Below are 14,837 nucleotides of genomic sequence, written 5' to 3' on the forward strand. Positions count from 1 at the left end.
CTGTTAGTTCTAGACATCCGAACACTGGATCACATCTGAAAATTTTAGAAACAATTAATAGATAACAGCTTTTGTCACTTTCTACAATTTAAATATGTAAAGTAAATTTTAAAATCGAAATGATTGACTTTTTGTACCATGAAATATTGTAATACTATAAAACTTTATCGAAGCACTGTTACCAGTATGGATATGTAAGAATGTTAAGTTTTTATTATTGTATTCTTGCATTTAGTTAATTTAACACATTTTAGTATTTCAGTTTTTTCTTTCAAATTTGTTGCTGACAAAAGTCAATGATACAATGAATAAAGGTTTACGAAGATAACATGGTTGGCTCCATATCTATATCGTGAAATAGTTGACGGTGAATTACAGCAAAAATGAGCATCGGAATGCTGTCAATAAAACAATCTATGATGATACTATAAGGTCTGAAATTGTATAATCCTTTATAAGTAAATATAATCAGCAGTGTTCAAACTCTTTCTTATATGTTCAACATGTTGAAAGTAATTATGTTTTTGTTTTCCCATTTATTTTTCAAATCTGTCATAACAAATCGGATTTATTTAGATGTATTTCATTTGACCAAGGAAATATAATAATTTGAAATTTGTTCACTTAGTGTGTATTTGTTTGAAATATTTTAAGACGTGAGATTGACTTTTTGTTTTGTAAGCCAGTATTATTTTGGTGGGAACACAATTCTGTTCCGATTTATACATTAGGTAATGAACTAGTTTATAAGTAAATAAATCTGACTCCTAAAATACTTTTTTTTATTGAATAAACGTGAGGAATATTTTTCATTGCCAGCAATTATTCAAAAGACCTTTTTATAACAAGTTACCTTTCATATAATTCACAGTTACAGCGATGTTTACATTTATGACCATACTGATTTGCTGAACATTGTAGACATGCTAATCCATCATTTGATGTCGTTCCCGATTTACACTCTAAAAATAAAATAATAGATAGAATTTCAACATTTTGCAACAAATTTCTTAATAAAAAAAAAACGAGATATCAATTTAGTGTTCTCTTAATTATCAAACTGTTCCGAAATAGTGGGTTGTTTAAGCTGTTTGTTATGTCATTTTTTTATTTCTTTTTATGTTTAATTGTGTGTTGTTAAGAAGATACTATGCAATAGAATTAATTTGTCGATAGCTGAAGAATAATATAGCCTTCAAAGAGTAAAATAACAAAAATACCTAGGAACATTCCAAACTGCAAAATCAAACTGGGTTTATATGAACATCAATATTGTCTTTGCATGTTCCATAGGACATTTTATATTTGACAGTCCGTATCTTAACAGAAATTATTTCAATATTTTCCAACATTTTTTTACGCTCGACATTTTCAATTCATTTTGATTGAAAATAATGTGAACTGCATATGCTTTTTATTTGGTTACTTGATCGATAAATGTCAAAGATTTCAGAACAGGTATCGCTGAAATTCATTGAAATTATATTTTGAGCCAAATTTTGGAGGCATTTGTGACCATTTTCAACTAATTTTTGCAATACATTGTATCACATAAATACAGATTGATGCCATGATTACACAAAAAAGAGAGTATATTTTACAATTTTCTATTGGAAATCAAATTTTTGGAAGATACGTATATATGACACAAACAGTAAGCCTAATTTGTTAGAAAACACGAAAAAGAGGATGGTTAAAAGATATGAGTGTCAATTTTAAGCTTTGTGTCCAAACTCTGTAAAGTGAAGGTGTTAGATTCATATTCACCATAGCAATGGCCGGCTTGCAGGTAGTGGTTGAAACAACAGTTAGGTATTCTTCTTCCGTCAACAACTTTCCTGAAAATAATATTACAAAAAAATAATGTATTTAAACATGAAAGATTTGTTTAAATGTTAATAAAAAAAGATTTGGACATTAATGAACGATCCAATTGTTAGACTCAAACTTTGAAACAGACTACAACACAACACGTGACAATGTTATTCACCGAAAATGTTCGAATTAATGTTTTCGAATTTTTCAACTTATTTTTAAAATTCAATTTATCTTGAGACCCTTTCTATGTCTCTCTGCAAAACAATTCATTTTTTCTTTTCTTTTTTAGCAATCAGCAGTAAGGATATTTAGAAACGGAAAAACTGCTTAATATGTCATAACTTCTCAAATGTCTACATTTCGAACATTCACCAGTTAATTCAGCAGATTTCAAAATTGTGCGAGTACCTCAAGAATTGGCTCCTGATGATTCATCAAAAAATGTACGTAGAATTCTACAAATTATAACAAATCTGCACCTTTTATTATTTGCAAATCATAATGTTTGGTCACCAGTAACTGCTAGAGTACTTGAAATATTACTTTGTCTTTCGATAGTCGTTTAGTGCCTCGTGCCAATATGATTATGATATTTCCAACTTGTTCCTAAGTTGTGATGTTTCACCAAAGTCCTAAGTTAGATGAGTGTGGATCGCTCGTGTTGCTTAGTCTTCAGTTATCTAGGTTGTGTTTTGTATACTTTTTTTGTCTTTTCGTCTTTTTTATTTTAGGCTATGACATTGTCATTTTGTTTTTGACTTATGAATTTGAATGACCCTTTCTCCTCTCTTTGATATTCCCGTGTTTAACTCCGACATAGTTTGTGTTGTGCCGTTCCATGTTAAGATCTCACATTTTGTTCTACATATTGACAGCATATTTTACCGATAAGTAAGTTGTATTTCTATGAATAGCATGAACTTTGTACATATACATTTAAGTATTTTATTGTCAATCTGTATTAACTCACAAGAGAATCAATTTGATTCATTTCGCTCTATTTACCTAATATTATGTGTCTAATTTGTCTATTACTAAAATGAAATGAATATGGACAATCGTTTTGTTGTAAATTGTAACAAATAAAACAAAATCCCTTAAACTGAGAAAACAAAACTTTCGACTAAATCAAACCACGGAATCGCTGGAAAACAACTGTCTTATTTCAGACTTTCCGAATAAAATGGTGGTTTATTCTTAGGTAGTTCGGGTATTTTTTAAAGTTTCTGTTGGCCAACAAAGCTCCCTCTTTATGTATAAAAAGGACCAAAAAAAATCAAAAAAGTACCGGACTCTGTGTAAAATTCAAAACGGAAAGTCCTCTATCATTGCCAAAATCAAAAGCTCAAAAACATCAAACCAATGGAAAACAACTATCATATTCCTGTCTTTGTACATTCATTTTCTTATTAAGGTAAATCAAGAACGGTGCTTATGACATACCATTTTTTTTTAAAGAAAACTATCATTTACGGACCCTCCAAATTTATTATCGTTGATTGTCCTTTATAAATTTTGGTTTTACTGAAAACCAACAAATAGTAAAACTCAGACTAAATAAGCCTACAAATTTCATACACCTCTCCAATCATAAATGAAAAAAATTGCAGACTTACCAACACAAATTTGAACCACTGATAGCAATTCCGGTAGATAGTTCAGTGGATATTAGTAATACTGGAAAAATAAAATCCTGAAAAATATGACATATGTTCCTTCTCATGTTGTCGATGCTATTTAGAAGGAGACAAACACATCATATTGATGTTTTGTAACATTGTAATTCAAAAAAAAAAAAAATACAACTTGAATATAATTTCAAATTGTAAAGTTTAATTGCATAATTCCTGTTCATGTGTTTTATATTTATTTATAACCTGGAAGGTCCAAATTCCTCTGAATTTACAAAAAAAAATATGTAACATGACTGTTTTTCCCACAGCTTTGGAATGTAAATTGAAAGTCACTGAATGATGGTTTCAATTGTGTTCTTTGAAGGTGCAATAAAATCATGACATATCCCTAAATAAGTATTCAAGTTATTACTCCTAAAACATGTAAAAGAGGGCATAAAGCAACAATTTTGAAGGATATTGTACAGGACGAAAAAGGAAATACTAAACACAATGCATTATTCTATCAAAAGAAAATATGTCTAATCGCTTACTGATACAAACTAATTTATTTTAATATTGTAATCCTTTAATCAAGATCCACTGCGGAAAGCACCAGATATTCCAAGAATAGTATACTCAAGCAGAACATATCCATCAAGCGAAATAGAAAGCATACCACTTGATTGGCCTATGAGCCTTCGCCTTCTTTAGTTATTTAAAATATAGCTTAATTTAAATACATCTCTATAATGAAAATTGTTACAAGTTAGCTTATTGTTGAGGATAAACTGAAGGGCTCGACATGACAAGCCGATTGATCGGACCGGGTCCATCCGACCTCCCGTTTAGATGATATCGGAGCCAAAGCAGCTTATTGGTATCTTTCGTCCCTCTATTATTGAATCATAGTCTCGTCAATCCGGGTATTTTCTGACCGTAAGGAGTCTGGCTACAGCTCTCATCCGCAAGGATCTCGTCAACCACCGATACAGCTAGCAACCCAAGGGCAAGAGATTGGAGAACCAATATTATTCAAATCATCGGGCAACTCGTGCGATGTTCGGATCACTTTAGTCTGGTCTCTACCCTTCGAAATGGGTAGAGACTCAGGTAAAAAGAAATAACAAGGCGTTTCTATAATTCTTGAAAATTTGAATAATTTGAACAATTGCAGTTGCTACATTAATCCCTGCAAATAGTAATTGAATATGGACAAATGGTATTCTAATTAGTGTAAATGGTATTTTAATTAGTGCAAATGCTATATTTAATAGTACAAATGCTATATTTAACAGTACAATTGCTACATTTATGATGGCAAATGCACCGTTATAGACTGTTGAGTCTTTTGATACGTAAGCATACAGCATTTGCTACAAATTAAGGTAAAATTGCAGTATTTATTATAGCATTTGCACTTATTATATAGAATTTGCAATATTTAATATAAATATAAATGAAGTGCGAGGTTTGGCTAGCCACAAAACCAGGTTCAACCCACCATTCTTTTCTTAAAATGTCCTGTACCAAGTCAGGAAAATGGCCATTGTCATATTATAGTTCGTTTCTGTGTGTGTTACATTTTAATGTTGTATTTTTGTTGTGTCGTAGTTCTCCTCCTATATTTGATGTGTTTCCCTCAGTTTTAGTTTGTAAACCGGATTTGTTTTTTTCTCAATCGATTTATGAATTTCGAACAGCGGTATACTACTGTTGCCTTTATTAATCACACCCAAAGGAAGGTACAATTCTCATATTGTATAATAAAACTGTCTTCAGCAGCAACTTTTAACAACGAGCGATACTTGTAATTTATATGTTTGTTGAAAAGTAGGATATACCCTAAAATAGAAATATTCACTGTGCATATCGTCACATCTTTGTGCATGTATAAATATATTTTATGTACACTTTTGTTTGATAAATACTTGCATTTGATATATGTTTTTTTTCTCTTTTGGAAAACAGACTATAATAATTCCTGTCTTTTGATGAGGTAAATGGGATTTTGCTGACTGTTGGAGCAAACAAAATAATAACTACTGTGACCAACGTGGTTTTATCATTTTCTTATTTGGATCGAAGGTTTTAAACAGATTCAGGAGAGATAAGGCATACTGCCTTTAAAACTAAAAAAAAAAAAAAAAAAAAAAACCGACGCCATTCCGTTATTTCTTAATGGTATTCAGTTACTAATTATAAAATAATAAAACAAAACATTTGACATGCGTCCAAAGCGCTTTTCTAGATTTACATTAACCAAGAACACTCCGTTTTCTTACAGTTCAGCAGCAGAGGAAACAGGTATAGTAAACTTGAAAGGGACAGTTTTTTTTTAATAGACAAGACATTTCTTGGCTTCTTTGTCATCAGATTAATGTTTTCTTTTTTTTTATTATGTTACTTATATTTATGACATTGATGTATAATTATGTTGGCAGTCGGATAGTAGGACCTCTTGTATTGAAACACAGAACAAGCAATTTAGCACCTGAAACAACAGCAGCAAGAGATTCCAGGAATTTTATCAACTATAAAAAAGTTACAAAAGAAAACGCATGGCGATGAATTGAGACACACATTAGCATTGCTCGAAAACAAAAAAAATCAGGATAATAGTTATCACTCAACTGAAAAGTCGACAAATTGTAAGGTCAAATCAGATTGATGCATTAGATCAAAATGAAGACGAAACAACAAAACAAATTCATTATCTAAATATTCATTTGGATTCGTGTAGTTCAATATTAAAAGCAGCTTCTTTCAGAGTTTAAAGTGACTTTAAATTACTTAATAATCAAAAATCTTTTACGTATAGATAATACATGAAAAGAATAACAGGAATTACCAAACTTATTAGATAGTACAACAGACCATAAAAACTACGAATATGATTTTACAATGGCTTATTGAATACAAAAAAAAAATATATTCTATTTATCTTTTATCGTTAACATATAACAATATGATACATTTATATTTAAACATATTCCAATTGTCAAATTTGCATCGAAATGATAATGGAAACAAGTGTGTTCTTAGTTTTTGGTTTTACTTTTATTGTTTGTTAGATCTTTTTACAAGATTAAGGAAAATGTGAGCCAATTTGCCCTAATTTAAGCACGATTGACACCCATTGACGTTAAATCGTTGTATGCGGCTAAAATGTGTCTCATTTATTACAAGAAACTTTATTAGTCATCGAGGGATATCTATTCGACTTATTATATAAAGTGCAACAATACTCCCACGCTTAGTTTGGTTTATTATCAGTTAGGTTCACTACAGTTTTCGAAATAAAGTTTTGTACATATTGAAATCTTTTTATCTGATATCAGTAAAAAAAAAGATAAGATTTAAGTCATGATATGTTGAACATTCCCTTTAACTTTAATTAGGTTTAATTATTTAAAGTGCTTTAAAAGATAGGCGGAGATACCGAAGTGATTGCCAAACTCGTAAGTCAAAAACGAACTTACATTGCCATGGCAAAAACTAAATAGACAAAACACAACAAAGAAAACTAGAGACTGAACAACATGACTCCCACCTAAAATCCAAGGTGATCACTTGTGAATTGGAAGGGTAAGCAGTTTCTGCTCCACATGTAAGTCCATTATTAAAAAAAAAGAGGTGAAAGATACCAAAAGGACATTCAAACTCAGAAGTCGAAAATAAACTGACAACGCCATGGCTAAAACAAAAAAGTCAAACAGACAAACAACAAAACACATTAACTGAACCAAAGATTAAACTGAAGAAAACGTTTTGTTTTCTTTCCTGGCAGTTAAAGAATTTAAATCCCTTGAGTGAACTCTCCCTAAATCACCTTCCTACAAACAACAACAAAAACAAAAACGCAGCGAAATGAAAACAAAACTCAAATAAATCAGTACTTCCCTCTAATCAGTAACTTACGATATACCCGACATCTCCCTCCTTTTTTATTAATTCAAATTAGAAAGTGACGTTTAAATCAATTAGAGACAGTATTATTAAAGATCGTTAATTATGATATACAGACATAGCTTTCCGCAAGTTTTATATGGTTTCAAGAAAAAACTTGATAACTGACTATAAATAAAAAGTCATTGTACTTGAAAGGATAGATTGGCTAATATCTGATTATTAGGACTTAATAAACTCATAAATTATTTTAAGTGTGATGCTGTCACTTTTTTAACGTACCAAAGTGTGTGAAACATAGGAACAGGAAATATTCAAATACACTATGCAATAAATTGTGATTTTTTTTTATAAAAAAACAATGATATGACAAAGGTCAAACTTAGATGTTCGTTTCCTGTAAAATGACTGATGGAAACAACGTGAAAAAGCTCAGATACTGTACTTTCCAAACTGTTTTAAGAACTTTAATAATATTCAGTGATGTATGCAATGGTCTGGAAATCAACGATCCTAACGTCTGTTGGTAAGGCTATTGTTTTCAAAGTTGTAGATCGCTTGACATGAACATGATGAATATGTGACATTTATCTGGTTTCCAGAAAATCATAGGAAAATCAATTTTAGATATTTGAATTAAATTTTTTTGTTATTAAAAAACGATATCGAAATTAAATCACAACACGAACCAAGGACATACATAAAATTCGTCAGTAGAGGTCAGACTTGAAATACACTCCAGTTTGTTTTGTCAAACAAAGTTAAGACTATGTACAAAAGGAGCAATTTGTAATATGTTGTACGTATTCACATGTATTTAATAAATGATAGTTATAGAATAACTTATTGAAGAATTCAAATATCGACAAATATTCAACGAGTGACAGAGCAAAGCATTAATTCACGAATGCGCTCAGTCCATGAGTTAATTATCAATGTTGTTTGGTCACCACATGACTATTTCTTGATATTTGAATTCTTCGTTTATGTATTCTTTTTAGTACATAGACCGTGTGGTTTTAGTGGAAAATACAAGTAAATATATCTTTTTTACGCATTCCCAAATCGTTTTGATGCAACATCATCGACAATGTCTTGACAATACCCATTGTTGTATGACGTTAGAGGAGTGAAATCATAAAAGTTATTACACATGGAAAATAACGGTAATTCATGGCAACAAATGTAATAATTAATATTAATGATAAACATCATTACTATTAACAGACTTTTGGTTCACAACTTCAATAACATTTTCTTCTTGAGAATATGATTTATTCAGATATGGCCTTTATCATTTTATTTCGTCATAAATGTTTAAAAATGTGGTTTTTATCAGCCTGAACTCGTCAAAGTCTTTTATATAATGGTAATGCATTAATACATTGATTGTTTAGTCTGTTGAAACACCTTGTCTCATTTCGATCTGGGTTCCGACTGTTATCGAACCCAGCATAATCTTAAACAACTAACAAAATAATTGGTTTGAGAAAACAGATTTAACATTTAATTTTGCAAATTAAACCTAGTTTTTTAAAAATACAGTCAATTCATGGGCCCGACTACATTCAGATGGATTTTTATTTGTTTATGCCAATATCAACGCAATTTCAATATCTTTATCTTAATCGATTTTCAACGTTTATATAGAATATATTCAGATGCGGCATGTTAAAGCAGTAGCTATATTTTAGTTAAACAGTGCATATCAAAGTAAAAAGTCCAAAGTGTATTGTTTTCCATTGCAGGAAGAATGCTGATGGTAGAACAATACCACATTGTTGTTTTAATTACTACCTTAAAGACGACAATTGTCAGGTAAATATAAATACAAATACTTAAAACTACTTTTTCTACTGGGACCATTATAAATAATATGAAATGCGTTGAAAACATCCTCAAGACGAACGCATACAAAAAAAAGAATTCATAAAACTGAGAATGGAAATGGAATATATGTCAAAGAGACAACAACTCGACCAAGAGCAGACAACAGCCGAAGGCCACCAATGGGTCTTCAGCGCAGCAAGAAAATCCCGCAACCGGAGGTGGTCCTCAGCTGGCCCCTAAATAAAATTGTGTACTAGTTCAGTGAAAATGGACGTCACACTAAACTCTAAAACATATAAATGAACTAAAATTAAAAAACATACAAGACTAACAAAGGTCAGAGGCTCCTGACTTGGGACAGGCGCAAACATGCGGCTTGGTTAAACATGTTTTGTGAGATTTCAACCCTCTCCCTATACCTCTAGCCAATGTAGAAAAAAGAAACACATAGCAATACGCACAGTAAAACTCCGTTTAAAAGAAGTCCGAGTCCGATGTAAAATAGGTAACAAAAGATACTAAGCAAAATGACAATGATACATAAATAAACAACGGACTACTAGCAGTTACTGACATGCAAGCTCCAGACCTCAATTAAACTGATAGAAAGACTATGTCTTCATCATATGAAAATTAAGTACAATCCCTCCCGTTAGGGGTTTAGTATCATACCATCATAAAATATATGAGAAGAACATAACCCGTATCATGCCAACAACTGGTTTTAGAATAAATGTGTTTATTTCCGATGCAAAGCCCTATGGGTGAATCAATATCAATACCAAAATATGCAATCCTTAATGACTTGACAACAGTATCAACATACCATATCCAACAATAGGCGCGGTAAGTGTCTTGCGATATCTAAATCACCCAGAGTAAGAATAAGTACTGAATTATTTATAAAAGAATTTTCTGACAACACAGATATTTTTTAAGAGCCATGTTGTGTTCTTTTCATTGTTTATTATATAAAAAAAAGCACAACATGATATGAGATATATATTTTAGTCTAATTAAGAGTATATTCGTTCATTAATTAAATATCAATACACGTTTTTGAATTTAATTCTGATAGTCTAATTATGATCTCATATTAAATAAATCTTAAGCCTGTCAAACCCCATCTTCCCAAAGTTTGTATGGGGAATTTTATCATCGAACATAAATTGTGAAATAAGAAAATCATTTTTATTGCTCGACATTCAAAGGTTAAAACAGTAGCGAATCATGTTTGTTAATATTTCGCCCTGAATAACTAGTTTCTCAAGTAAAGAAACTTTTTAAACATCTTTGACAAGAGCGTGAATGAATTCTTCCATCTCATACTTATTTCAACATAATATTTTGCACGAGCTGACTGTTTCAGGTTATCATTTTTCTGTTTTCTTTTTTTAGAGTGTAAAGCTGGAACGACATCCACTAACGGTACAGAATGTCTACCATGTTCTCCAAATTTCTATGGTGATAAGTGTAAATATGTCTGTAACTGTCAATATCGTCAAAGGTAATTTGTTCTATAAAAGACAAAAAAAAAATCGATAAAGTCATTTAAATTATTTTTTTATACATAAAATATAGAATATAATACAATTTTCCGATGTCTGAATTTATCCCTACAGTCGGTCTTTCTATTTGCCATCTTTAGAATTTGACACGCGCCAAGACGAGTCTTTGCTGTAACATTTTACTTACCTTACAATGATCAGCATGAACACATACTTGTACTAGTGGTCTTTGATTGATTTGGAAATGACATTTTTCGTTGTTTGCGTGTGTTAATTTGAGAACCTTTTACTCAATGCTTGCTTTATTTTTTGTACATGTATGTTGTTTATCATGACAAAACGGAGGTATAGTTTGTTATTGACGCTTGTCTTTTTTGCTGTTCGAGAGTGTTGTTTGGTTCCTTATTGACAGAGAAATGACACACTTTATTTTTTTTCCAAGATTCTATATGCTTGTTTCTCGTGACAAAATGGAGGTTAACATTGGTTTTGGCGTTTGTCATTTTGCCGTTCAGGAGTTAACTTCTTTAATTGCTATAACAAACATGTAATTTGACAGCATCTGGTTAAAACATCAGTCAACGGATAGCATGATGAAAAAATATAGTTCTGTGGTCACTCAAGTTATGTGTACATGTGTTAATTACAATCACCAAGCATGTTAATTACATGTATATTAAAATGACAGAATTAATAGAGTTATAATATATATATATATATATATATATATATATATATATATATATATATATATATATATAAAATGATAATGATAATTTTTTGTTAACTTAACGATGATCTTTATTTTAGTTGTGATTCACAGTTCGGGTGTCTGGACGTACCATCAACATCTGCAAATCTTGAACTATCGAGTCTTTCTCAACCAAGAAATGGTAAATAACATTTTGTTATTCTTGATAACAAATAAAAAAGTAAAATATCAAAAATACCGAACTCCAAGGAAAATTCAAAACGGAAAGTCCTTTATCAAATGGCAAAATCAAAAACTCAAACACATCGAACGTGATAAATTGTGTTAAGTTGTATGCGAGAATAAGAAGAAAAAAAGTACTTGTTGGACATGGTTAAAGTGTAACTCAGAAAAACGTAATTAATTGATCAAAGATTTGGGAATCCGAAGTAAAGTGATTGCATGCATCTTTACAAAGGGTGAGAAGATAATGGGGTTGAAAACAAAACACATATTAAGTCTATTAAAAATATTTGTTTTGATTTCAGTTTGCGATATCAACAAATTAGAAATATGTGTAACTTTTGCCATTTTCTTAGTACATTTGCCTTTAATTTCTCAGCTGCCTAAGTCACTGACGACTAAAGTTTCTCTCATTGATATTGTTTACTTTTTCAGATACTTTGTTCCCAAAAATTACAACAGATATTTCTGGTGCAAAGGGTAAGAAAATAATATATTAGAAATAAATAATTGAAACAGCTTATATATTTGAAATACCTCTCTAAATCAAACAGCAGATCCGTATTGAAATTAGAAGATGTGATATTATTGCATTGTCTTGTAACTGTTTCCCTGGTCTATGGACAGTTGTAAAAGGACAAAGATATCAATACAGTAAGCTTTGAAGGTATCTCTATGAAAATATGTGAACATTTCTAAACCAGATGGCCTGATTTACTTTACAAATATTTACGAAATAAATATTGCAAAACAAGTTGATGACGATCCCTTGACTTAGGACAGACACAAAAAGAATGTTGCATGGTTGAACATGTGTATGAGAGGTCAACCCACCTGTAGCGTAAGACTCTGGTGTTACAACACATCTCAAACATGTCTGGCATGTGTCAATGAACTTAATACCATGGTAAATAGGTTTCTAAAATGGAAAAGATTTCAACCAGTAAATCAGGCGTAACATATCACTGTGTGCATGCATATACTATCATAGTATGGACACCATTGCTATGTATGCTATGTAAGTAGTAACAGCTCATCATTGAAATTTGAAAGTATCATATTTACATTCCTATGATAGGTTAAGAGTTTTTTATACGTGAGGGTCTCGATGGGGTGTCTTTCATTTCTTTTTATTTTTTTAGGGGATTTGTTTTTTTTCTTCAAAATAACGCTTATTCTGTAAAATTCTAATGATATGTATTATTAAATTTATTTGTTATGATATGATTTCTTCGTTCTGTACACTGTTCATTTCTAAAATCAGTATTGTATAACCTAATTATTCTTTTGCCACTTGTATTCTTTATACTTTTGCAAACCATAATTATCTATTCTTTAATTTTTGCTCATTTTTCTCTACTAACTATTATTTTTCTCTATTCTGTAAATCCTATCCATACCCTCATACATATCAAAATCACAAGATATCGATATAAATTCGATGTATTATATGTAAATTACATCAGCTCAATTTACAATTTGCATAAGGGTTTCATAAGAAATTACACATATTTGTTCTTTTTGTTTAAATAACACAAATTAATAATTACGGAAATATCCATTTTTTTTGCGTATTAAACATAAATCTCGTTTATATATTTTTAGACACAGGCACTCCGATAATATACTTCATGTTGGTTGCTGCTGGTCTCATCACTTGGTTAATATTTTGCTGGACGTGTAGTAATCGTTTTAACAAGAGAATACAATCAGGAAGATCCGTAATACCTCAGTTGGCACTGCAATCAAACGTCCCGCCAGCTATGCCAGAAGGTCAAGGGCAGCAAATCAGCAATACATGTATAGAAACGAGAAACACTGAAGAAACAAAAACAAGCCAAAACAGAAATATGCATATTCGTATATCAGTTAAAAGCCAACACATCTATGATAGTGTTGATGATCTTGTTATCGACCCACATAAGCCACAAGAACATGTTAACACCGATGGTTGTCAAGCTGCTTGTGTTCAATCAACAGATGATACCGATTGCGACTCATGCAATGCTAATGTAACAAAAAGGGAAACTTATCTCAACCCATATAATACCCTGAAAGATAAGAGAGACACTAAGGTACACGAATACATTGAAATACCTACAACAGCAGAAGATTAGTGTACACAATTATAGTATTAATCTTGTGTTCTTTTTCTTTATTTGACATTGATATTTGGGTAAATTGTCTATACTAAGCTAGAATTTGTTTTTGATACTTATACATGTACATAATAAAAATTGCGATAACAAAAACAATGACTTTAAATTCCTATGTATTAGTAATGTTAGTGAACCGCCACAGTCAACTGTAGTTTGCAATGTTACGTTTAACTACAACCAACCTATGTTTGAATCCGACTTGTCCTGTTTAATTATTTTTCTGTCCGTTTGATACATTGATATACATATTCTAAGATACTGAGGCGGCGATCAAAATCCATAAGTCAAAGAACAACGTGTTTAAAAGGTAAAGACAAAAACGCAGACAACGATCCACAAAACAAAACACAGCTAATCATACTTTAGCAACATGAACCGCACCAAGAACCGGAGATGAATTCATATACACCTGTGGAATAAAAAGTTCTCTTCCACTTGTGGATTTGCCAATTTTGAGTTTCATAACGAATGAGATTTGTATATCGCTTGATATCAACTTGAGTAAAGTAATTTCAATATGATAATAACCCAGTCTTTGGCGAGATTATTTTGACCATTTAAATCAAATAGCGAGAGTTGACATCAAGCGATATCCGAATTTCATGGGTTATATAACATATTTTTTAATGGTGAACACATTTTCTCTGCGTTAAATAATGAAATTCCGCGAATCATTGGTATAGTCTTTTTAACATACCAGTATGACGTCATATATCATGTTCAGGCGTCAAACTTTAATATCAGACATTTTGAAACTGTTTTAACACTTCAGAATGTGATACAAATTGACAAGAAAAAAAGATTTTCAGGTGAAAAGTTTGAGTATTTTGTATGTTCTTGAAGAAATTACATATATGCCATGGAAGAAAAATGTACATCGTCTTAACCTGTAAAAGTCACCAATAGCCTAACAAATAGCCATTGATTGAAACTGTTGCAATATCGTTTCATGATGCTGCGTGAGCCAATTAAATTCACGAATTTTGCATGTCACTTTTTCGTGTCACAATCTGTGCATTATAAAAAATGAAAACAACGTTTTTTTAAATTGCACGCGTCAAAATCC

General features: G+C 31.0%; 1 protein-coding gene across 1 annotated transcript; it reads left to right on the forward strand.

Annotated features, from left to right (window-relative positions):
* Window positions 1-10,573: 10,573 nt before the first annotated feature.
* LOC127723653 (uncharacterized) lies at window positions 10,574-13,840 on the forward strand. Its single transcript, XM_052230377.1, has 3 exons — window positions 10,574-10,677; window positions 12,048-12,092; window positions 13,218-13,840. The coding sequence occupies exons 1-3, from the start codon at window positions 10,632-10,634 to the stop codon at window positions 13,727-13,729; spliced, it is 603 nt and encodes a 200-aa protein (XP_052086337.1). The 5' UTR covers window positions 10,574-10,631; the 3' UTR covers window positions 13,730-13,840.
* Window positions 13,841-14,837: the final 997 nt, after the last annotated feature.

Source organism: Mytilus californianus, unplaced genomic scaffold, assembly GCF_021869535.1.
Source record: "Mytilus californianus isolate M0D057914Y unplaced genomic scaffold, xbMytCali1.0.p SCAF_13, whole genome shotgun sequence".
NCBI lineage: Eukaryota > Metazoa > Mollusca > Bivalvia > Mytilida > Mytilidae > Mytilus > Mytilus californianus.